Below are 26,014 nucleotides of genomic sequence, written 5' to 3' on the forward strand. Positions count from 1 at the left end.
ATGGCAGTCTAGTTTTAGAAGAGGCAGCTGTCTGTTCTCTGGTGGCTCTGTCTGCCTCTTCAGAAGGAGACGGGAGTGAGATCAGGGCTGGGTTGTGCTTGTTTCTCTGATGAGCTTGTCAGGGAAGACTGGTACCTGCTTAGTTTCATTCTGCAGTGTCTGTGACAGATCAGTGTCATCGTGATGAAAACCTGGCTTCATGTCCACTCACTCATTCACATCACAATATATCAAGCTAGAGTAGACAACTTCTCAAATTTCACTCCCTTCCCCACCTCCTCTCCCCGTCCCCTCTTCTCCTCTACCCCCTCCCTTCCCCTTCCCCCCCCCCCCCTTCCTCTCCCTTTCTCTGGCTTGCCTTTCTGTGAGCCATTGTTAAGAGGGCTCCTTCATCCCAGTGGGGCTGTTCATTAACTCTGCCTGTCTCTGTCAGTGTGAAACTTTGTCCGTGTGCATTAGTCAAATCATGAAGCACAGGGCAAGGCACACACACACAGACATGCACAAACACACACGGACATACACACGTGTGAGCGCACACACACACACACACACACACACACACACACACACACACACACACACACACACACACACACACACACACACACACACACACACACACAGAGAGACATGCACAAACACACACGGACATACACACAGAGAGCACACAAACACACACACACACAAACAGGCCCATTCAGGAGATGTTGGTGTAAAGTTGTAGTCTCATCAACCTTTAAGAGGCTTTCATTTGTATTCAGTAAAGCACACCAGTCACATTAAGGCTGTTTGTTAATGCCAAAGGAACTGTGTGGGCTATTCACCTCAAATCCTATTCTTGTTTTTGAAACTTTTTTTGTGTCTTTGTCTTTAGTTTTGTAGTTTTCCAAGGTGACAATCAATCAATCAAATATATATATAAAGCCCTTTTACATCAGCTGATGTCACAAAGTGCTGTACAGAAACCCAGCCTAAAACCCCAAACAGCAAGCAATGCAGATGTAGAAGCACAGTGGCTAGGAAAAACTCCCTAGAAAGGCCAAAACCTTGGAAGAAACCTAGAGAGGAACCAGGCTCTGAGGGGTGGCCAGTCCTCTTCTGGCTGTGCCGGGTGGAGATAACAGAACATGGCCAAGATGTTCAAATGTTCATAGATGACCAGCAGGGTCAAATAATAATAATAATCACAGTGGTTGTAGAGGGTGCAGCAGGTCAGCACCTCAGGAGTAAATGTCAGTTGGCTTTTCATAGCCGATCATTCAGAGTTAGAGACAGCAGGTGAAGTAGAGAGAGAGTCGAAAACAGGTAAGACGGTGAACAGGTGCCCAGGGGTTGTTAGCGCGTTGTGTTTTAGCGCACTGTGTTAGCGCACTGTGTTAGCGCACTGTGTTAGCGCACTGTGTTAGCGCACTGTGTTAGCTATGTACTTTTACAAAATTTTCCAAATACTTTTGATATGGAGGAACAGGTATTTATCGTTCTGTACTCTTCCTTCTCCCATATGGAACGTCGTTTGTAACATGATATATTGTCAAAAGAAAAAAGGAATTTCCTGTCACAAATTGCAGCCATTGTAATGTCTCTCTCTGTCGCTCTGTAACGGCTTTCGTCTGGTGGAAGAGAAGCGGACCAAAATGCAGCGGTGGTTATTCATGTTCTTTAATAAATGAACTCGACATGAAATAACTAAACAAAACAATAAAATGTGTGAAAACCTATACAGCCTATCTGGTGACAATAAACACAGAGACAGGAACAATCACCCACGAAACACTCAAAGAATATGGCTGCCTAAATATGGTTCCCAATCAGAGACAACGATAAACACCTGCCTCTGATTGAGAACCACTTCAGACAGCCATAGACTATGCTAGATACCCCCACTAAACCACAAACCCAATACCTAACAAAACCCCCAAGACAAAACACACCACAATAAACCCATGTCACACCCTGGCCTGACCAACTAAATGCAGACAACCAGGGCGTGACACTCTCTGTGTCTCTCTCTCTCTCTCTCTCTCTCTATATATATATATATATATCTGTCTCTCTTCCTCTCTCTGTCTCTCTTCCTCTCTCTGTCTCTCTTCCTCTCTCTCTCTCTGTCTCTCTCTCTCTGTCTCTCTCTCTGTCTCTCTCTCTCTGTCTCTCTCTCTCTGTCTCTCTCTCTCTCTCTCCCCTCTCTCTCTCGCTGTCTCTCTCTCTCTCTCTCTCGCTGTCTCTCTCTCTCTCTCTCTCTCTCTCTCTCGCTGTCTCTCTCTCTCTCTCTCTATATATATATATATATATATATATCTGTCTCTCTTCCTCTCTCTGTCTCTCTCTCTCTGTCTCTGTCTCTCTCTAACAGGAAGCGATAGGAGATGTCCATGTGAAGGGTATTATGTATCGGGCTGTGGAGGCAGATATCGGTAAGGACAACGAGGATCTGTGTGTGTGTGTTCTGATAGACTGTGTTGCTGTGTGATAATAGAAGGGAGTGTCTAATGTATCATGTAATATCTTTACAGATTATCTCTGTGTATGAACGATAAGAGTAATACATCAAGGCCATTGCCGTTGTTCTGTCTCATATCTTCAAACAGATTACTAAGAAACATTATTATCCTTCCTAGAAGTAATGTTTTTCTATGCAAAATAGCAAGTGCTCTCTCCCCTCTCTCTCTCTCTCTCTCTCTCGCCTCTCTCTTGCTCTCTCTCTCGCTCTCTCCCCTCTCTCTCTCTCTCTCTCGCCTCTCTCTTGCTCTCTCTCTCGCTCTCCATCCTCGCTCTCTCCTCTCTCTCTTCCCCCCCCCCCCCCTCTCAATTCAATTTCAATTTAATGGGCTTTATTGGTATGGGAAAATATACAGTGCCTTGCGAAAGTATTCGGCCCCCTTGAACTTTGAGACCTTTTGCCACATTTCAGGCTTCAAACATAAAGATATAAAACTGTATTTTTTTGTGAAGAATCAACAACAAGCGGGACACAATCATGAAGTGGAACGACATATATTGGATATTTCAAACTTTTTTAACAAATCAAAAACTGAAAAATTGGGTGTGAAAAATTATTCAGCCCCCTTAAATTAATACTTTGTAGCGCCACCTTTTGCTGCGATTACAGCTGTAAGTCGCTTGGGGTATGTCTCTATCAGTTTTGCACATCGAGAGACTGACATTTTTTCCCATTCCTCCTTGTAAAACAGCTCGAGCTCAGTGAGGTTGGATGGAGAGCATTTGTGAACAGCAGTTTTCAGTTCTTTCCACAGATTCTCGATTGGATTCAGGTCTGGACTTTGACTTGGCCATTCTAACACCTGGATATGTTTATTTTTGAACCATTCCATTGTAGATTTTGCTTTATGTTTTGGATCACTGTCTTGTTGGAAGACAAATCTCCGTCCCAGTCTCAGGTCTTTTGCAGACTGCATCAGGTTGTCTCCCTGAATGGTCCTGCATTTGGCTCCATCCATCTTCCTATCAATTTTAACCATCTTCCCTGTCCCTGCTGAAGGAAAGCAGGCCCAAAACATGATGCTGCCACCACCATGTTTGAAAGTGGGTATGGTGTGTTCAGGGTGATGAGCTGTGTTGCTTTTACGCCAAACATAACGTTTTGCATTGTTGCATCTCTGATCAGTCTTCTCCTTGTATGAGCTGAAAGTTTAGAGGGACGGCCAGGTCTTGGTAGATTTGCAGTGGTCTGATACTCCTTCCATTTCAATATTATCGCTTGCACAGTGCTCCTTGGGATGTTTAAAGCTTGGGAAATCTTTTTGTATCCAAATCCGGCTTTAAACTTCCTCACAACAGTATCTCGGACCTGCCTGGTGTGTTCCTTGTTCTTCATGATGCTCTCTTGTCACGCCTTGGTCATTGTATTTTGTGTTTTCGTTATATATTTGGTTAGGCCAGGGTGTGACATGGGTTTATGTATTGTATTTTCGTATTGGGGTTTGTAGTATTTGGGATTGTAGCTGATTAGGGGTGTGTGTGTTAAATAGGTTTGGCTGCCTGAGGCGGTTCTCAATCAGAGTCAGGTGATTCTCGTTGTCTCTGATTGGGAACCGTATTTAGGTAGCCTGGGTTTCGCTTTACATTTCGTGGGTGATTGTTCCTGTCTCTGTGTTAGTTTCACCAGTCAGGCTGTAATAGGTTTCACGTTCCGTTTGTTGTTTTTGTATTTATTTGTTATTTCATGTATAGTTCGTTTTGTTTGTTTCACTATTTAACATGAGTAACTTACACGCTGCATTTCGGTCCGACTCTCTTTCAACAAAAGAAGAACGTCGTTACAGAATCACCCACCACACTCGGACCGAGCAGCGTGTCAACAGGCAGGTGCAGCCCAAAATGGAGCCGCGTATTAAGGATTTCTGGACATGGGAGGAAATCCTTGACGGAAGAGGACCCTGGGCTAAACCAGAGTGTAGCCGCCCAAAGGTGCAGCAGGCGAAGAGGAAACAGGAGCTACACGAGAGGCAACAGAAGCAGCTTCAGTGGGAGAGGCTACACCATTTGGAGAATTGGACATGGGAGGAGGAACTGGACGGAAAAGGACCCTGGGCTCAGCCTGGTGAATATCGCCGCCCCAAGGAGGAATTAGAAGCGGCTAAAGCGGAGAGGCGCTGGTATGAGGAGGCAGCACGGCGACGTGGATGGAAGCCCGAAAAGCAGCCCCAAAAATTTCTTGGGGGGGGCTATCAGGGAGTATGGCTGCGTCAGGTAGGAGACCTGCGCAATCTCCCTGTGCTTACCGGGGGCTAGAGAGACCGGGCAGGCACCGTGTTATGCAGTGGTGCGCACGGTGTCCCCAGTGTGGGTGCATAGCCCGGTGCGGTATATTTCAGCTCCGCGTATTGGCCGGGCTAGATTGAGCGTCGAGCCTAATGCTATGAAGCCGGCTCTACGCATCCGGTCTCCAGTGCGTCTCCTTGGGCCGGCTTACATGGCACCAGCCTTGCGCTCGGTGTCTCCGGTTCGCCTACATAGCCCAGTGCGGGCTATTTCTCTTCACAGCACTGGCAGGGCAACCGAGAGTATTCAACCAGGTAAGGTTGGGCAGGCTCGGTGCTCAAGAGCTCCAGTGCGCCTGCACGGTCCGGTCTATCCAGTACCACCTCCACACCCCAGCCCTCCAGTAGCAGCTCCCCGCACTAGGCTTCCTGTGCGTGTCCTCGGCCAAATACCACCAGTGCCAGCACCACGCATCAGGCCTTCAGTGCGCCTCGCCTGTTCAGCGCAGCCAGCGCTTTCTCCCTCTCCTGCCCTGTCGGAGCCTTTCTCCTCTCCAGCGCTGCCGGAGCCTCCTGCCTGTTCGGAGCAGCCTGAGCTGCTAGTCTGCATGGAACAGCCAGAGTTGCCAGTCTGCAAGGAGTTGCCAGTCTGCAAGGAGTTGCCAGTCTGCATGGAGTTGCCAGTCTGCATGGAGTTGCCAGTCTGCATGGAGTTGCCAGTCTGCATGGAGTTGCCAGTCTGCATGGAGTTGCCAGTCTGCAAGGAGCTGCCAATCTGCAAGGAGCTGCCAGTCTGCAAGGAGCCGCCAGAGCCGCCAGTCAGCATGGAGCAGCCAGAGCCGCCAGTCAGCATGGAGCAGCCAGAGCCGCCAGTCAGCATGGAGCAGCCAGAGCCGCCAGTCAGCATGGAGCAGCCAGAGCCGCCAGTCAGCATGGAGCAGCCAGAGCCGTCAGTCAGCATGAAGCAGCCAGATCTGCCAGTCAGCCAGACCCTTCCAGATCTGCCAGTCAGCCAGACTCTTCCAGATCTGCCAGTCAGCCAGACTCTTCCAGATCTGCCAGTCAGCCAGACTCTTCCAGATCCGCCAGACAGCCAGACTCTTCCAGATCTGCCAGTCAACCAGACTCTTCCAGATCTGCCAGTCAGCCAGACTCTTCCAGATCTGCCAGTCAACCAGACTCTTCCAGATCTGCCAGTCAACCAGACTCTTCCAGATCTGCCAGTCAACCAGACCCTTCCAGATCCGCCAGTCAGCCAGGATCTGCCAGATCTGCTAGTCAGCCAGGATCCGCCAGTCGGCCAGGATCTGCCAGTCAGCCTGGATCCGCCAGTCGGCCAGGATCCGCCAGTCGGCCAGGATCCGCCAGTCAGCCAGGATCTGCCAGATCTGCTAGTCAGCCAGGATCCGCCAGTCGGCCAGGATCCGCCAGTCAGCCAGGATCCGCCAGTCAGCCAGGATCTGCCGGATTCAACTGCCTGGCTGGGCTTCATCTTAGTACTGGGCTTCTTCTCAGTACTGGGCTGCCTCTCAGTGCTGGGCTGCCTCTCAGTGCTGAGCTGCCCCTCAGTCCCGAGCTGCCCCTCAGTCCCGAGCTGCCCCTCAGTCCCGAGCTGCCCCTCAGTCCCGAGCTGCCCCTCAGTCCCGAGCTGCCTCAGTCCCGAGCTGCCCCTCAGTCACGAGCTGCTCCTCTGTTATGTAGGGTTCTGGGTGAGGACTATTCGGCCATGGTCGGCGGTGAGGGTGGATTATCCCAGGACGCGAAGGGGAGGAACAATGACATTTATGAAGTGGGGTCCACGTCCGGAGCCGGAACCGCCACCATGGACAGACGCCCACCCGGACCCTCCCTATGGTTTTGAGGTGCGTTCGGGAGTCCGCACCTTAAGGGGGGGGTTCTGTCACGCCTTGGTCATTGTATTTTGTGTTTTCGTTATATATTTGGTTAGGCCAGGGTGTGACATGGGTTTATGTATTGTATTTTCGTATTGGGGTGAGTGTCTCTGACTACACCCAAACAAGGGCACTGCGTTCATCCACCTCTGGCCTGCTCGCCTCCCTACCACTGAGGAAGTACAGTTCCCGCTCAGCCCAGTCAAAACTGTTCGCTGCTCTGGCCCCCCAATGGTGGAACAAACTCCCTCACGACGCCAGAACAGCGGAGTCAATCACCACCTTCCGGAGACACCTGAAACCCCACCTCTTCAAGGAATACCTAGGATAGGATAAAGTAATCCTTCTCACCCCCCCTTAAATGATTTAGATGCACTATTGTAAAGTGGCTGTTCCACTGATGTCAGAAGGTGAATTCACCAATTTGTAAGTCGCTCTGGATAAGAGCGTCTGCTAAATGACTTAAATGTAAAATGTAATGTAAATGAGGCGGTTCTCAATCAGAGTCAGGTGATTCTCGTTGTCTCTGATTGGGAACCGTATTTAGGTAGCCTGGGTTTCGCTTTACATTTCGTGGGTGATTGTTCATGTCTCTGTGTTAGTTTCACCAGTCAGGCTGTAATAGGTTTCACGTTCCGTTTGTTGTTTTTGTATTTATTTGTTATTTCATGTATAGTTTGTTTTGTTTGTTTCACTATTTAACATGAGTAACTTACACGCTGCATTTCGGTCTGACTCTTTCAACAAAAGAAGAACGTCGTTACATCTCTGCGCTTTTAACGGACCTCTGAGACTATCACAGTGCAGGTGCATTTATACGGAGACTTGATTACACACAGGTGGATTGTATTTATCATCATTAGTCATTTAGGTCAACATTGGATCATTCAGAGATCCTCACTGAACTTCTGGAGAGAGTTTGCTGCACTGAAAGTAAAGGGGCTGAATAATTTTGCACGCTCAATTTTTCAGTTTTTGATTTGTTAAAAAAGTTTGAAATATCCAATAAATGTCGTTCCACTTCATGATTGTGTCCCACTTGTTGTTGATTCTTCACAAAAAAATACAGTTTTATATCTTTATGTTTGAAGCCTGAAATGTGGCAAAAGGTCGCAACGTTCAAGGGGGCCGAATACTTTCGCAAGGCACTGTATGTTGACATTGCCAAAGCATGTGAAATAAACAATACACATCTGTCTGTCTGTCTGTCTGTCTGTCTCTCTGTCTCTCTGTCTCTGTCTCTGTCTGTCTGTAGAGAACTATATTTCCTATGGAGAACAGACACATGCTGTGTTGAAGAAGCTTTATGAGGATGGAAAGAAGATGTTCCTCATCACTAACAGCCCCTTTGACTTTGTGTGAGTGTCTCTGACGCATCTCTGTGTGTGAGTGTCTCTGACGCATCTCTGTGTGTGAGTGTCTCTGACGCATCTCTGTGTGTGAGTGTCTCTGACGCATCTCTGTGTGTGAGTGTCTCTGAGACATCTCTGTGTGTGAGTGTCTCTGACGCATCTCTGTGTGTGAGTGTCTCTGAGACATCTCTGTGTGTGAGTGTCTCTGAGACATCTCTGTGTGTGAGTGTCTCTGAGACATCTCTGTGTGTGAGTGTCTCTGAGACATCTCTGTGTGTGAGTGTCTCTGATGCATCTCTGTGAGTGAGTGTCTTTGACGCAACTCTGTGTGTGAGTGTCTCTGACCCATCTCTGTGTGTGAGTGTCTCTAACATACAGTATCTCTGTGTGTGAGTGTCTCTAACATACAGTATCTCTGTGTGTGTGTGTCTCTAACATACAGTATCTCTGTGTGTGTGTGTCTCTAACATACAGTATCTCTGTGTGTGTGTGTGAGTGTCTCTAACATACAGTATCTCTGTGTGTGAGTGTCTCTAACATACAGTATCTCTGTGTGTGTGTGTCCCTAACATACAGTATCTCTGTGTGTGTGTGTCTCTAACATACAGTATCTGTGTGTGTGTGTGTGTGTGTGAGTGTCTCTAACATACAGTATCTCTGTGTGTGTCTCTAACATACAGTATCTCTGTGTGTGTGTGTCTCTAACATACAGTATCTGTGTGTGTGTCTCTAACATACAGTATCTCTGTGTGTGAGTGTGTGTCTCTAACATACAGTATCTCTGTGTGTGAGTGTCTCTAACATACAGTATCTCTGTGCTGACAGGTCACCACAAAGGTTTATACAATTCTAAACTATATTGTTAATATATGAAGGTATAATATGCTGCTAGAGAGGGTTTTCACAGCCCTGTGATGGTTACATTGTTATACTAGCTTTATTCATCAACCCTGACAATGATAGCAGCATGAAGAATTACTTTGATTAAAAAATAGAAAACTGTTGAAAGTACCCACATGGTGAGTTTGCAGATATTGTGGATACAGGCCGCTCTACGGCAGAGTGTGCTGTGCGTGCTACTTTGTTTCTGTTGTGTGACTGATTTGTAAGTCGCTCTTGATAACAGTGTGATAAATGACTGGACTATTCCCAGGGATCGGGGAATGAACTACATCGTGGGGAAAGACTGGAGAGATCTGTTTGACATTGTCATCGTACAGGCCGACAAACCTGGCTTCTTCAACGACAGGAGAAAGTAAGGGTCTCATATTCTCTCCCGAGCCCTTCCCTTTGTCCCTGTTCAATGTGGTGGAAGCTCTACCACTACACTCCCTAGCCTTCCCTTTGTCCCTGTTCAATGTGGTGGAAGCTCTACCACTACACTCCCTAGCCCTTCCCTTTGTCCCTGTTCAATGTGGTGGAAGCTCTACCACTACACTCCCTAGCCCTTCCCTTTGTCCCTGTTCAATGTGGTGGAAGCTCTACCACTACACTCCCTAGCTTTCCCTTTGTCCCTGTTCAATGTGGTGGAAGCTCTACCACTACACTCCCTAGCCCTTCCCTTTGTCCCTGTTCAATGTGGTGGAAGCTCTACCACTACACTCCCTAGCCCTTCCCTTTGTCCCTGTTCAATGTGGTGGAAGCTCTACCACTACACTCCCTAGCTTTCCCTTTGTCCCTGTTCAATGTGGTGGAAGCTCTACCACTACACTCCCTAGCCCTTCCCTTTGTCCCTGTTCAATGTGGTGGAAGCTCTACCACTACACTCCCTAGCCCTTCCCTTTGTCCCTGTTCAATGTGGTGGAAGCTCTACCACTACACTCCCTAGCCCTTCCCTTTGTCCCTGTTCAATGTGGTGGAAGCTCTACCACTACACTCCCTAGCCCTTCCCTTTGTCCCTGTTCAATATGGTGGAAGCTCTACCACTACACTCCCTAGCCCTTCCCTTTGTCCCTGTTCAATGTGGTGGAAGCTCTACCACTACACTCCCTAGCCCTTCCCTTTGTCCCTGTTCAATGTGGTGGAAGCTCTACCACTACACTCCCTAGCCCTTCCCTTTGTCCCTGTTCAATGTGGTGGAAGCTCTACCACTACACTCCCTAGCCCTTCCCTTTGTCCCTGTTCAATGTGGTGGAAGCTGTACCACTACACTCCCTAGCCCTTCCCTTTGTCCCTGTTCAATGTGGTGGAAGCTCTACCACTACACTCCTTAGCCCTTCCCTTTGTCCCTGTTCAATGTGGTGGAAGCTCTACCACTACACTCCTTAGCCCTTCCCTTTGTCCCTGTTCAATGTGGTGGAAGCTCTACCACTACACTCCCTAGCCCTTCCCTTTGTCCCTGTTCAATGTGGTGGAAGCTCTACCACTACACTCCCTAGCCCTTCCCTTTGTCCCTGTTCAATGTGGTGGAAGCTCTACCACTACACTCCCTAGCCCTTCCCTTTGTCCCTGTTCAATGTGGTGGAAGCTGTACCACTACACTCCCTAGCCCTTCCCTTTGTCCCTGTTCAATGTGGTGGAAACTCTACCACTACACTCCCTAGCTTTCCCTTTGTCCCTGTTCAATGTGGTGGAAGCTCTACCACTACACTCCCTAGCCCTTCCCTTTGTCCCTGTTCAATGTGGTGGAAGCTCTACCACTACACTCCCTAGCCCTTCCCTTTGTCCCTGTTCAATGTGGTGGAAGCTCTACCACTACACTCCCTAGCCCTTCCCTTTGTCCCTGTTCAATGTGGTGGAAGCTCTACCACTACACTCCCTAGCCCTTCCCTTTGTCCCTGTTCAATATGGTGGAAGCTCTACCACTACACTCCCTAGCCCTTCCCTTTGTCCCTGTTCAATGTGGTGGAAGCTCTACCACTACACTCCCTAGCCCTTCCCTTTGTCCCTGTTCAATGTGGTGGAAGCTCTACCACTACACTCCCTAGCCCTTCCCTTTGTCCCTGTTCAATGTGGTGGAAGCTCTACCACTACACTCCCTAGCCCTTCCCTTTGTCCCTGTTCAATGTGGTGGAAGCTGTACCACTACACTCCCTAGCCCTTCCCTTTGTCCCTGTTCAATGTGGTGGAAGCTCTACCACTACACTCCTTAGCCCTTCCCTTTGTCCCTGTTCAATGTGGTGGAAGCTCTACCACTACACTCCTTAGCCCTTCCCTTTGTCCCTGTTCAATGTGGTGGAAGCTCTACCACTACACTCCCTAGCCCTTCCCTTTGTCCCTGTTCAATGTGGTGGAAGCTCTACCACTACACTCCCTAGCCCTTCCCTTTGTCCCTGTTCAATGTGGTGGAAGCTCTACCACTACACTCCCTAGCCCTTCCCTTTGTCCCTGTTCAATGTGGTGGAAGCTGTACCACTACACTCCCTAGCCCTTCCCTTTGTCCCTGTTCAATGTGGTGGAAGCTCCACCACTACACTCCCTAGCCCTTCCCTTTGTCCCTGTTCAATGTGGTGGAAGCTCTACCACTACACTCCCTAGCTTTCCCTTTGTCCCTGTTCAATGTGGTGGAAGCTCTACCACTACACTCCCTAGCTTTCCCTTTGTCCCTGTTCAATGTGATGGAAGCTCTACCACTACACTCCCTAGCCCTTCCCTTTGTCCCTGTTCAATGTGGTGGAAGCTCTACCACTACACTCCCTAGCTTTCCCTTTGTCCCTGTTCAATGTGGTGGAAGCTCTACCACTACACTCCCTAGCTTTCCCTTTTTCCCTGTTCAATGTGGTGGAAGCTCTACCACTACACTCCCTAGCTTTCCCTTTGTCCCTGTTCAATATGGTGGAAGCTCTACCACTACACTCCCTAGCTTTCCCTTTGTCCCTGTTCAATGTGGTGGAAGCTCTACCACTACACTCCCTAGCTTTGCCTTTGTCCCTGTTCAATGTGGTGGAAGCTCTACCACTACACTCCCTAGCTTTGCCTTTGTCCCTGTTCAATGTGGTGGAAGCTCTACCACTACACTCCCTAGCCCTTCCCTTTGTCCCTGTTCAATGTGGTGGAAGCTCTACCACTACACTCCCCATCCTTTGTTTGTCATGTTCAGTTGACCTCCACTGTGTATTCTGACCTTTGTCTTCCCCTGTGTGTTCTGACGTTTGTCTTCCCCTATGTGTTCTGACGTTTGTCTTCCCCTATGTGTTCTGACGTTTGTCTTCCCCTATGTGTTCTGACGTTTGTCTTCCCCTATGTGTTCTGACGTTTGTCTTCCCCTGTGTGTTCTGACGTTTGTCTTCCCCTATTTGTTCTGACATTTGTCTTCCCCTGTGTGTTCTGACGTTTGTCTTCCCCTATGTGTTCTGACGTTTGTCTTCCCCTGTGCGTTCTGACGTTTGTCTTCCCCTATGTGTTCTGACGTTTGTCTTCCCCTATGTGTTCTGACGTTTGTCTTCCCCTATGTGTTCTGACGTTTGTCTTCCCCTATGTGTTCTGACGTTTGTCTTCCCCTGTGTGTTCTGACGTTTGTCTTCCCCTGTGTGTTCTGACGTTTGTCTTCCCCTGTGTGTTCTGACGTTTGTCTTCCCCTATGTGTTCTGACGTTTGTCTTCCCCTATGTGTTCTGACGTTTGTCTTCCCCTATGTGTTCTGACGTTTGTCTTCCCCTGTGTGTTCTGACGTTTGTCTTCCCCTGTGTGTTCTGACGTTTGTCTTCCCCTATGTGTTCTGACGTTTGTCTTCCCCTATGTGTTCTGACGTTTGTCTTCCCCTATGTGTTCTGACGTTTGTCTTCCCCTATGTGGTCTGACGTTTGTCTTCCCCTGTGTGTTCTGACGTTTGTCTTCCCCTGTGTGTTCTGACGTTTGTCTTCCCCTATGTGTTCTGACATTTGTCTTCCCCTATGTGTTCTGACATTTGTCCTCCCCTATCCTTCCTAGGCCCTTCAGGCGAGTGACAGATAAAGGGGTGCTGCATTGGGACAGGATTCACAAGCTGGAGAAGGGGAAGATCTACAAACAGGTATATGGACAACGGTTCTAGAGCAGTCTGTCTACTAGGACCCCTGTGGTACTAGGACCCCTGATGCACTAGGACCCCTGATGCACTAGGACCCCTGATGCACTAGGACCCCTGATGCACTAGGACCCCTGATGTACTTGAATGGTACTTGGCCTCCTGTGGTATTTGGACCCCTGATGCACTAGGACCCCTGGTGTACTTGGTCTATTCACAAGGTGGTTCTTGAGAAGACACATGAGACTATCGGCTTACTAGTAGAATGCACAAGAGGGGGTACTTCAGGGGTCCAAGTACAGGACGGAGCACAATGTATTCGGTGGTAAAGTAACCAGAAAAAAGGTTGACAACTACTGTTTCTAGAGATGTAGCTCTGTCATACAGACTAGGGAATAACTGACAGTTTCCTTTGTTCTGCAGGGAAACCTCTATGAGTTCCTGAGACTGACTGGCTGGAGGGGGTCCAAGGTGTTGTACTTTGGAGATCACATCTACAGTGACCTGGCAGTAAGTCTGACCATTGCTTTCACACTGCATTAGGTTACTATTTAAAATGATCATAGAAAATGTTCATACCATCATAGAAACGACACGGTCAGATATTAATATATAGGTTTGAGTTAAGTAGCGTTTTTTTTTTTTTTTTACGAAAGGTCAGCCCATGATTCAAATCAAATCAAATTTATTTATATAGCCCTTCGTACATCAGCTGATATCTCAAAGTGCTGTACAGAAACCCAGCCTAAAACCACAAACAGCAAGGAATGCAGGTGTAGAAGCACGATTGGCTGGCATGTTACCGAAACAGAGGTATTTGAGTTGTTCTGTGGTTTATCGACTCCTCAGGTTTGAGAAAAAGGCTCTAGAAATCCATGTGTATTATGTGGGTGTGTAGGACCTGACCCTGAAGCACGGCTGGAGGACTGGCGCCATCATCCCTGAGCTGAGGAAAGAGATCAAGATCATGAACACTGAGGAATGTGTTCACCTGATGACCTGGTTACAGGGTCTGACTGGGCTGATAGAACACATGCAGGTAGGTGGGGGTGGGAGGAGGTCTGTCTGTCTGTCTGTCTGTCTGTCTGTCTGTCTGTCTGGTAGCTCTATGTCTGCAGCTATCTAAAGAGCAGCTACTTTGCTCCCTCCTTCCCAGCACCACAGACATGTAGTCTCAGTATGTACAGCATACATTCTCTCCTCCCTTCCAGGTCCACAGAGATCCAGCTTCTCAAGCTGTCGTCCAGGAGTGGATCGAAGAGAGAGAAGCCATGAGGTACCATTGGGGGAAGAGCTTATATATATATATATATATTCTTAGTTGTTATATGCTATGTTGTTAGTTGTTATATGCTATGTTGTTAGTTGTTATATGCTATATTGTTAGTTGTTATATGCTATATTGTTAGTTGTTATATGCTATGTTGTTATATGCTATATTGTTAGTTGTTATATGCTATGTTGTTATATGCTATATGGTTAGTTGTTATATGCTATGTTGTTAGTTGTTATATGCTATGTTGTTATATGCTATATTGTTAGTTGTTATATGCTATATTGTTAGTTGTTATATGTTATGTTGTTAGTTGTTATATGCTATATTGTTAGTTGTTATATGCTATGTTGTTATATGCTATGTTGTTAGTTGTTATATGCTATATTGTTAGTTGTTATATGCTATGTTAGTTGTTATATGCTATGTTGTTAGTTGTTATATGCTATGTTGTTAGTTGTTATATGCTATGTTAGTTGTTATATGCTATATTGTTAGTTGTTATATGTTATGTTGTTAGTTGTTATATGCTATATTGTTAGTTGTTATATGCTATGTTGTTAGTTGTTATATGCTATGTTGTTAGTTGTTATATGCTATGTTAGTTGTTATATGCTATGTTGTTAGTTGTTATATGCTATGTTGTTAGTTGTTATATGTTATGTTGTTAGTTGTTATATGCTATGTTGTTAGTTGTTATATGCTATGTTGTTAGTTGTTATATGCTATGTTGTTAGTTGTTATATGCTATATTGTTAGTTGTTATATGCTATGTTGTTATATGCTATGGATGTCATAAGGTGAATTCACCAATTTGTAAGTCGCTCTGGATAAGAGCGTCTGCCAAATGACTTAAATGTAAATGTAAATGTTGTTAGTTGTTATATGCTATGTTGTTAGTTGTTATGTGCTCTGTTGTTAGTTGTTATATGCTATGTTGTTAGTTGTTATATGCTATGTTGTTAGTTGTTATATGCTACGTTGTTAGTTGTTATATGCTATATTGTTAGTTGTTATATGCTATGTTGTTAGTTGTTATATGCTATTGTTAGTTGTTATATGCTATTGTTAGTTGTTATATGCTATATTGTTAGTTGTTATATGCTATATTGTTAGTTGTTATATGCTATATTGTTATATGCTATATTGTTAGTTGTTATATGCTATGTTAGTTGTTATATGCTATGTTGTTAGTTGTTTTATGCTATATTCTTAGTTGTTTTATGCTATGTTGTTAGTTGTTATATGCTATATTGTTAGTTGTTATATGCTATGTTGTTAGTTGTTATATGCTCTGTTGTTAGTTGTTATATGCTATGTTGTTAGTTGTTATATGCTATGTTGTTAGTTGTTATATGCTATATTGTTAGTTGTTATATGCTATATTGTTAGTTGTTTTATGCTATGTTGTTAGTTGTTATATGCTATGTTGTTAGTTGTTATATGCTCTGTTGTTAGTTGTTATATGCTATGTTGTTAGTTGTTATATGCTATGTTGTTATATGCTATATTCTTAGTTATTATATGCTATGTTGATAGTTGTTATATGCTATGTTGTTATATGCTTTATTGTTAGTTGTTATATGCTATATTGGTAGTTGTTATATGCTATGTTAGTTGTTATATGCTATGTTGTTAGTTGTTATATGCTATATAGTTAGTTGTTATGTGATATGTTGTTAGCTGTTATATGCTATGTTGTTAGTTAATATATGCTATATTGTTAGTTGTTATATGCTATGTTGTTAGTTGTTATATGCTATGTTGTTATATGCTATATTCTTAGTTATTATATGCTATGTTGTTAGTTGTTATATGCTATGTTGTTATATGCTTTATTGTTAGTTGTTATATGCTATATTGGTAGTTGTTATATGCTATGTTAGTTGTTATATGCTATGTTGTTAGTTGTTATATGCTATATAGTTAGTTGTTATGTGATATGTTGTTAGCTGTTATATGCTATGTTGTTAGTTAATATATGCTATATTGTTAGTTGTTATATGCTATATTGTTAGTTGTTATATGCTATGTTGTTAGTTGTTATATGCTATGTTAGTTGTTATATGCTATGTTGTTAGTTGTTATATGCTATATTGTTAGTTGTTATATGCTATGTTGTTAGTTGTTATATGCTATATTGTTACATGCCATATTGTTAGTTGTTATATGCTATATTGTGAGTTATTATATGCTATGTTGTTATATGCTATATTGTTAGTTGTTATTTGCTATATTGTTAGTTATTATATGCTATATTGTTAGTTGTTATATGTTATATTGTTAGTTGTTATATGCTATATTGTTAGTTGTTATATGCTATGTTGTTAGTTGTTATATGCGATGTTGTTATATGCTATGTTGTTATATTCTATGTTGTTATATGCTATATTGTTAGTTGTTACATGCTATGTTTTAGTTGTTATATGCTATGTTGTTACTTGTTATATGCTATGTTGTTAGTTGTTATATGCTATGTTGTTAGTTGTTATATGCTATGTTGTTAGTTGTTATATGCTATGTTGTTAGTTGTTATATGCTATGTTATATGCTATATTCTTAGTTATTTTATGCTATGTTGTTAGTTGTTATATGCTATGTTGTTATATGCTATGTTGTTAGTTGTTATATGCTATATTGGTAGTTGTTATATGCTATGTTAGCGCTCCTCGGGACCGTAGCCTTCCCAGTCCACCAGATACTGCCAGGACCGCTGCACCCGGCGGGAATCCAGTATCCGATGGACGGTATAAGCCGGCTGGCCTCCAATGACACGAGGCGGAGGGGGAGGTCTGTCTGCCGGGACAAGGGGAGAAAAAACAACAGGTTTTAACAATGAAATGTGAAATGTGGGATTAATCTTAAGGGATCTGGGTAAGTGTAGGCGATAAGAAACTGGGTTAACTCTCCTGGCAACCTTGAAGGGACCGATGTATTTTTGGGACAGCTTGCGAGACTCCACCCGTAGAGGTAAGTCTCTTGTGGAGAGCCAGACTCTCTGGCCGGGGCGCAGGGTAGGCCCGGCACGGCGACGTCTGTTGGCTTGTTGTTGTTACCTCTGTGAGGAACGCATAAGATTAAGACGGGTCTTCCTCCACATAAGCCGACAGCGTCTGACGAACTTCAAGGCTGAAGGCACTCTGACTTCTGCCTCCTGGTCCGGGAACAATGGAGGAGCATAGCCAAACTGACACTCGTGCGGGGACATACCAGTGGAGGAGGAGCGCAAGGTGTTGTGCGCGTATTCGGCCCAAACAATAAAGGATGACCATGTGGACGGGTTGTCACGAGTCATACATCGGAGGGTGGTTTCCAGCTCTTGATTCATCCTCTCTGTTTGGCCGTTGGACTCCGGATGGTACCCTGAAGATAGACTGGCAGAAGCCCCCATGAGTTGGCAGAAGGCCTTCCAAAACCTTGAGGCGAACTGGGGACCTCTGTCAGAAACCATATCTTGAGGAATGCCGAAGACTCGGAACACATGATTAATTACCAACTCAGCCGTTTCCTTGGCAGAAGGTAACCTAGTCAGAGGGACGAACCTGGCCGCCTTTGAAAACCTGTCGATTATGACTAGGATAGTAGTATTGCCATGGGATGGAGGAAGTCCAGTAATAAAGTCCAATGAGATATGGGACCAGGGTCTGTGGGGAACAGGTAAAGGGTGAAGGAGTCCTTGAGGGCGGAGGTGAGAAGATTTGCCCTGGCAGCACACGGGACAGGCATTGACGAAAGTGGCAACGTCTTCTCTTATGGTAGGCCACCAGAACTTACGCTGGATGAACTCCAAGGTGCGACCTACGCCCGGATGACAGGTGAGGCGAGAGGAGTGCCCCCACAGAAGGACCTGAGTCCTCACTGCCTTGGGGACAAACAACCGATTGGCAGGACCTCCTTTCGGGTCCGGTTCGCTAGCTTGAGCACGTCTCACGGTATCCTCAACTTGCCACGAGATCGGAGCCACAATCTTAGCAGCAGGAAGGACAGGCATGTCCGTGTCATCTCGAATGGCAGGAGCGTAGACTCGGGACAGGGCATCCGGTTTGAGATTCTTCGACCCGGGCCGATAGGTGAGGATAAACTGGAATCGATTGAAGAAAAGAGACCATCTAGCTTGTCTAGAGTTCAACCGCTTCGCCTGCTGGATATACTCCAGATTTTTGTGGTCCGTAAGCACTTGAAACGGGTGAGAAGCCCCCTCGAGCCAGTGTCTCCATTCCTTCAATGCCATCTTAACCGCTAGGAGTTCACGATCCCCCACATCGTAGTTCCTCTCAGTCGGGGTAAGCCGGTGTGAGAAGAAAGCGCACGGATGAAGCTTCTTGTCTTCACCCCTCTGAGACAGGACAGCTCCAACACCAACCTCTGATGCGTCTACCTCCACCACAAATGGTTCATCCGTAGTCGGTAGTATCAGGATGGGAGCAGAGAGAACGCGCTGCTTGAGTCCTTGGAAGGCCGTCTCAGCTTCTCTTCCCCACAAAAACCTTGCATTGCCACCCTTGGTTAAAGCTGAGAGAGGGGCTGCCACCAAGCTGAAGTTCTTGATGAACTTGCGGTAAAAGTTTGTGAAGCCCAGGAAACGCTGAACTTCCTTAACGGATTTGGGGGTGGGCCAATCCGCTACCGCCCCTACCTACCTGGGGTCCATTTGGACTCGACCGGGTTCCACTACAAATCCCAGGAATTGTACTCGGGATGAATGGAATTCACATTTTTCCGGCTTAACGTACAGATGGCTGTCCAGGAGGCGTTTGAGTACTTGTCTGACATGCTTAGTGTGTTCTTGAAGGGAGCTCGAAAAGATGAGGATGTCATCCAAGTAAACGAACACAAATATGTTAAGCATATCCCTAAGCACATCGTTTATGAGCGCTTGGAACACCGCTGGGGCGTTGGTCAGGCCGAAGGGCATCACCAAGTATTCATAGTGACCAGTAGGCGTGTTGAAAGCGGTCTTCCACTCGTCACCAGGTCTGATCCGCACAAGATGGTATGCGTTCCGCAGGTCAAGCTTAGTGAAAACAACTGCTTCCTGGAGCAGCTCGAAGGCTGTGGCCATAAGGGGTAGCGGGTAACGGTTACCGACGGTTATGGCATTGAGTCCCCGGTAGTCGATGCAAGGACGTAATCCACCGTCTTTCTTGGCCACAAAGAAAAACCCTGCTCCCGCCGGGGAGGTGGATGGACGCATGAGGCCTGCTTCCAGAGCGTCCTTGATGTAGGTATCCATAGCAGCTCGTTCGGGTGGAGATAGGGAAAAGATCCGACCCCTGGGGGGGCAAGTGCCCGGAAACAGGTCGATGGGGCAATCGTAAGGTCTATGGGGTGGTAGCATGGTGGCCCTCTGTTTGCTAAACACCAGTTTGAGGTCATGGTAACACTCGGGAATTCGGGTCAGGTCGATGGATTCTAAAGACTCGGGAGTAGAACTCGGGGAATTCTGGAAAATACAAGTAGCTTGGCACGTAGGACCCCACTGCTTGATAGTGCCAACAGACCAGTCGATGTGAGGGTTATGGCTGTGAAGCCAGGGGTATCCAAGGACGAGAGGGAACTCGGAACAGGAGATCAAATGAAAGTTCATCAATTCCTGGTGTTGTGAAACTGAAAGTCGCAAGGAGGTAGTAACATGAGTGACAAGTCCAGATCCCAAAGGGCTTCCATCCAATGTAGTGGAACGGAAATGGCCCGGTTTGCCGCAATATAGACAGCGTCGCTCCCTCATCCGGCGGTCTCTCTCAGCCTGGGAGATGCGTCCAATCTGCATGGGTTCCGATGGAGCCAGCGAGGATAAAGGTGGGGACTCGGAGCTGGGACTGATAGGGGCTAGAGGTCTACGGTTGAGTTCTCTCTCTCTCAGACGCTGGTCAATGCGTGAGGCCAACTTGATCAGGGACTCGAGATTGTCCGGTGGTTCCCGAGTGGCCAGTTCATCTTGGATAGTGTCGGAAAGGCCTTTCAGAAAGCACACCGTGAGCGCCTCGTTGTTCCAGCCACTTGCTGCTGCCACCGTGCGGAACTGGATGGCATAGTCCGTCACGCTGCGCCAACCTTGGTGGAGAGTCAGGAGCTGTTTGGCTGAGTCAGAACCACTGCTTGGGCCTTGAAACACTCGTTTGAATTCCTCAGCAAAGGCAGAGTAGCTGGCACAGCAGGAACTATGGGCATCCCACACAGCAGTAGCCCAGGCCAGGGCTTTTTCCGACAGCAGGGTGATGATATAAGCGATCTTAGACCGGTCGGTGGGAAACGACGAGGGTTGTAGCTCAAAGGAGAGAGAACATTGGGTGAGAAACCCTTTACAAGCACTTGGATCACCTGAGAACCGTTGGGGAGGTGGAAGACGAGGTTCAGCCAGGGGGTTAACTGCCATGGGTACGTGAATCTGAGGTACTGGGACGGGAACTGTTGCCGGGGTAAGACGATCAGATATTTGCTTAATGGAAGTCAGCATCTCCGACAGAAGATGAGAATGTCTAGCCATTAAGGCCTCTTGCTGAACCAGGGCGGCTTCGTGGCGTTGGACAGTCTCCTGGTGGTGGGACAGCATGGCAAAAAGGTCCTGGGAACTGGCTGCATTTTTGGCTCTGTGTTTCTGTCAGGACCCGGTTACGAACCTGGGTCTCCGGAGTGAGAAACAGTCACTTAACCAACTGAGCCACGAATAGTCAGCAGAACCCAGAAGATGAGGCAGACACAGCAGTACTTAAGACGGTGTATTTAATAAAGTAAAAAGGAGAAGTCCTTCAATACAAAAATGGCAAATCCAAAAGGTGGTAGGAATAGCACAAAAAAAGCCTCAAGAGATACTCAAAAACAAAAACAGAATTCCACAAGAGCATCCACCGGAATCGACAAGAATACACAGAACACTAGGGCTGGGTGCTAACATACAAACACAGAGCACAGAACTGAGGGAAACTAAGGGTTTAAATACAATCAGGGGAAACGAGGCACAGGTGCAAATAATAATGGGGAACAAGGGAAAAAACATAAGGTCAAAAAGCACAATGGGGGCATCTAGTGACCAAAACCCGGAACAACCCTGGCCAAATCCTGACAGTTATATGCTATATTGTTAGCTGTTATATGCTATATTGTTAGCTGTTATATGCTATGTTGTTAGCTGTTATATGCTATATTGTTAGCTGTTATATGCTATATTGTTAGCTGTTATATGCTATATTGTTAGCTGTTATATGCTATATTGTTAGATGTTATATGCTGTGTGGTTAGCTGTTATATGCCGTGTGGTTAGCTGTTATATGCTATATTGTTAGTTATATGCTATGTTGTTAGTTATATGCTATATTGTTAGCTGTTATATGCTATGTTGTTAGTTATATGCTATGTTGTTAGTTATATGCTATATTGTTAGTTATATGCTATGTTGTTAGCTGTTATATGCTATATTGTTAGCTGTTATATGCTATATTGTTAGCTGTTATATGCTATATTGTTAGCTGTTATATGCTATATTGTTAGCTGTTATATGCTATATTGTTAGCTGTTATATGCTATGTTGTTAGCTGTTATATGCTATATTGTTAGCTGTTATATACTATATTGTTAGCTGTTATATGCTATATTGTTAGCTGTTATATGCTATATTGTTAGCTGTTATATGCTATGTTGTTAGCTGTTATATGCTATATTGTTAGTTATATGCTATATTGTTAGTTAAATGCTATGTTGTTAGTTATATGCTATATTGTTAGCTGTTATATGCTATGTTGTTAGTTATATGCTATGTTGTTAGCTGTTATATGCTATGTTGTTAGTTCCTTTATGTAGCTTCCCTTCAAATAAAGTCTTACCCATAGTTCCCTATAGGTGCCTGTACCCATTAAATATTTGAGAGGATAATTAGTGTTTTTAAACTTACTTTCTCTCTTTTTTACAGATATTTATCTTAACATGCAAAAGCACAAGCACTAACAATATTGTACATCTTTCGTCAAACAACAGATCGCAGACAAAGGACATCTTCAACGGCCAGTTTGGGAGTCTCTTCCGGACCTACCACAACCCCACCTACTTCTCCCGCCGCCTGTCTCGTTTCGCTGACATCTACATGGCGTCCCTCAGCTGTCTGCTCAACTATGACTTCCATCACACCTTCTTCCCCCGTCGTACGCCCCTGCAACACGAGTCACCCTTCTGGCCCGAGCAGACCAGCGCCGGGGCCCTGAAGATGCCCTTCATACCCCCACAGAACCACAACTGAAGAGTAGAACTGGGAGTGGAGGGGGGGGGGTTCAGTGTGACACCCCGTCCGGGCTTGACTCAGACTAGAGAGGCGAGGGTGACGGGTTTCACTGCAACACTCCGTCCGAGACCTGATCTAAGTAGAGAGTGGAGGGGGAAGGGGTTCATTGTGACACTCTGTCTTGGCCTAATCTGAGTAGAGAGGGGAAGGGTTTCACTGCGGCACTCCGTCCAAGACCTGATCTGAATAGAAAGGGGAAGGGTTTCACTGTGACACTCCATCCAAGACCTGATCTAAGTAGAGAGGGGAGGGGGAAGGGGTTCATTGTGACACTCTGTCTTGACCTGCTCTGAGTAGAGAGGGGAAGGGACGGGTTTCACTGCGACACTCTGTCCAAGACGTGATCTGAATAGGGAAGGGGAAAGGTTTCACTGCGACACTCTGTCCAAGACCTGATCTGAGTAGAGAGGGGGAAGGGGTTCAATTGTGACACTCTGTCTTGACCTGCTCTGGACACAGAGCTCTCAAATACCTGTTTCACTCTATCATGCTGACCTGAAACATACATATCATGCTGACCTGAAACATACTGAAACATATGTAGATAAGCCAGCTGAGGAGGGTGAAAAGGGTAGAAGATGGTGTACGGGACTCTGCTGACTCGGACTTACTGTCTCTATTTTCCACTGATGTCATCTCCTGTTGACCTTACTCTATTTTCTACTGATGTCATCTCATGTGGACCTTACTCTATTTTCCACTGATGTCATCTCCTGTTGACCTTACTCTATTTTCCACTGATGTCATCTCATGTTGACCTTACTCTATTTTCCACGGATGTCATCTCATGTTGACCTTACTCTATTTTCCACTGATGTCATCTCCTGTTGACCTTACTCTATTTTCCACGGATGTCATCTCCTGTTGACCTTACTCTATTTTCCACGGATGTCATCTCCTGTTGACCTTACGGCTGTCAGTAACTTCAATACTGACCTGCTCTGCTATTATAATCTCGCTATTATTGGTGTAGGTTGAATTTAAAACAGTAACTCTTAAATATTTCTGCCATATTTCTGTTTTAGGTTGAAAACTAGCGGTATGGTTAGTTTAGTACGCTATACCAAAACACGACACAATACATTTGCTTGAATGTTCTTGACACACATACAGAATGAAACCAAATAACAATTTACTCAGATCTGCAAACTTGCATCCAAACAATATACAGTTGAAGTCGGAAGTTTACATACACCTTAGCCAACTACATTTAAACTCAACATTTAATCCTAGTAACAATTCCCTGTCTTAGGTCAGTTAGGATCACCACTTTATTTTAAGAATGTGAAATGTCAGAATAATAGTAGAGAGAATGATTTCTTTCAGCTTTTATTGCTTCCATCACATTCCTAGTGGGTCAGAAGTTTACATATACTCAATTAGTATTTGGTAGCATTGCCTTTAAATTGTTTAACTTGGGTGAAACATTTCGGGTAGCCTTCCACAAGCTTCCCACAATAAGTTGGGTGAATTTTGGCCTAACTGAGTCAGGCTTGTAGGTCTCCTTTCTCACACACAATGTTTTCAGTTCAGCCAACATATTTTCTATAGGATTGAGGTCAGGGTTTTAAGATGGCCACTCCAATACCTTGACTTTGTAGTCCTTAAGCCATTTTGCCACAACTTTGGAAGTATGCTTGTCCATTGTCCATTTGGAAGACCTATTTGTGACCAGGCTTTAACTTCCTGACTGATGTCTTGAGATGTTGCTTCAATATATCCACATAATTTTCCTACCTCATGATGCTATCTATTTTGTGAACTACACCAGTCCCACCTGCAGCAAAGCACCACCACAACACGATGCTGCCAACCCCCGTGTAACGACGTTCTTCGTTTGTCGAAAGAGAGTCGGACCGAAATGCAGCGTGTTGGTTACTCATGTTTATTAGTGAAACAAACAACGGAACTATACATGAAATAACTAATAAATACAAAACAACAAAACGGAACGTGAAACCTATTACAGCCTATCTGGTGAACACTACACAGAGACAGGAACAATCACCCACGAAATACAAAGTGAAAACCAGGCTACCTAAATACGGTTCCCAATCAGAGACAACGAGAATCACCTGACTCTGATTGAGAACCGCCTCAGGCAGCCAAGCCTATACAACACCCCTACTCAGCCGCAATCCCAAATACTACAAACCCCAATACGAAAATACAATACATAAACCCATGTCACACCCTGGCCTAACCAAATATATAACGAAAACACAAAATACAATGACCAAGGCGTGACAGAACCCCCCCCCTAAGATGCGGACTCCCGAACGCACCTCAAAACCATAGGGAGGGTCCGGGTGGGCGTCTGTCCATGGTGGCGGTTCCGGCTCGGGACGTGGACCCCACTTCATAAATGTCATTGTTCCTCCCCTTCGCGTCCTGGGATGATTCACTCTCGCCGCCGACCATGGCCGAATAGTCCTCACCCAGAACCCCACTGAACTGAGGAGCAGCTCGTGACGGAGGGGCAGCTCGGGACTGAGGGGCAGCTCGGGACTGAGGGGCAGCTCGGGACTGAGGGGCAGCTCGGGACTGAGGGGCAGCTCGGGACTGAGGGGCAGCTCGGGACTGAGGGGCAGCTCGGGACTGAGAGGCAGCCCAGTACTGAGAAGAAGCCCAGTACTGAGAAGAAGCCCAGTACTGAGATGAAGCCCAGCCAGGCAGTTGAATCCGGCAGATCCTGGTTGACTGGCGGATCCTGGCTGACTATCAGATCTGGCAGATCCTGGCTGACTGGCGGATCCTGGCTGACTAGCAGATCTGGCAGATCCTGGCTGACTGGCGGATCCTGGCTGACTGGCAGATCCTGGCCGACTGGCGGATCCTGGCTGACTAGCAGATCTGGCAGATCCTGGCTGACTAGCGGATCCTGGCTGACTGGCGGATCTGGAAGAGTCTGGTTGACTGGCAGATCTGGAAGAGTCTGGTTGACTGGCAGATCTGGAAGAGTCTGGCTAACTGGCAGATCTGGAAGAGTCTGGCTGACTGGCAGATCTGGAAGAGTCTGGTTGACTGGCAGATCTGGAAGAGTCTGGCTGTCTGGCAGATCTGGAAGAGTCTGGCTGTCTGGCAGATCTGGAAGAGTCTGGCTGTCTGGCAGATCTGGAAGAGTCTGGCTGACTGGCAGATCTGGAAGAGTCTGGCTGACTGGCAGATCTGGAAGAGTCTGGCTGACTGGCAGATCTGGAAGAGTCTGGCTGACTGGCAGATCTGGAAGAGTCTGGTTGACTGGCAGATCTGGAAGAGTCTGGCTGACTGGCAGATCTGGAAGAGTCTGGCTGACTGGCAGATCTGGAAGAGTCTGGCTGACTGGCAGATCTGGAAGAGTCTGGCTGACTGGCAGATCTGGAAGAGTCTGGTTGACTGGCAGATCTGGAAGAGTCTGGCTGACTGGCAGATCTGGAAGAGTCTGGCTGACTGGCAGATCTGGAAGAGTCTGGCTGACTGGCAGATCTGGAAGAGTCTGGCTGACTGGCAGATCTGGAAGAGTCTGGCTGACTGGCAGATCTGGAAGAATCTGGCTGACTGGCAGATCTGGAAGAGTC

The 26,014-nt window shown here is 46.3% G+C and overlaps 1 protein-coding gene across 1 annotated transcript in view; it reads left to right on the top strand.

The window, feature by feature from the left end:
- LOC135508960 (5'-nucleotidase domain-containing protein 3-like) overlaps window positions 1–25,416 on the top strand; it is a 40,251-nt gene extending 14,835 nt beyond the window's left edge. Inside the window, exons 6-13 of the mRNA XM_064929198.1 lie at window positions 2,357–2,417; window positions 7,872–7,974; window positions 9,122–9,223; window positions 12,837–12,918; window positions 13,336–13,422; window positions 13,811–13,951; window positions 14,124–14,188; window positions 22,157–25,416. Of these exons, the coding sequence (XP_064785270.1) occupies window positions 2,357–2,417; window positions 7,872–7,974; window positions 9,122–9,223; window positions 12,837–12,918; window positions 13,336–13,422; window positions 13,811–13,951; window positions 14,124–14,188; window positions 22,157–22,415 (900 nt within the window). The 3' untranslated portion in view covers window positions 22,416–25,416. The remainder of the gene's footprint in view (window positions 1–2,356; window positions 2,418–7,871; window positions 7,975–9,121; window positions 9,224–12,836; window positions 12,919–13,335; window positions 13,423–13,810; window positions 13,952–14,123; window positions 14,189–22,156) is intronic.
- Window positions 25,417–26,014: the final 598 nt, after the last annotated feature.

Source organism: Oncorhynchus masou, chromosome 22 (assembly GCF_036934945.1).
Source record: "Oncorhynchus masou masou isolate Uvic2021 chromosome 22, UVic_Omas_1.1, whole genome shotgun sequence".
Lineage (NCBI taxonomy): Eukaryota > Metazoa > Chordata > Actinopteri > Salmoniformes > Salmonidae > Oncorhynchus > Oncorhynchus masou.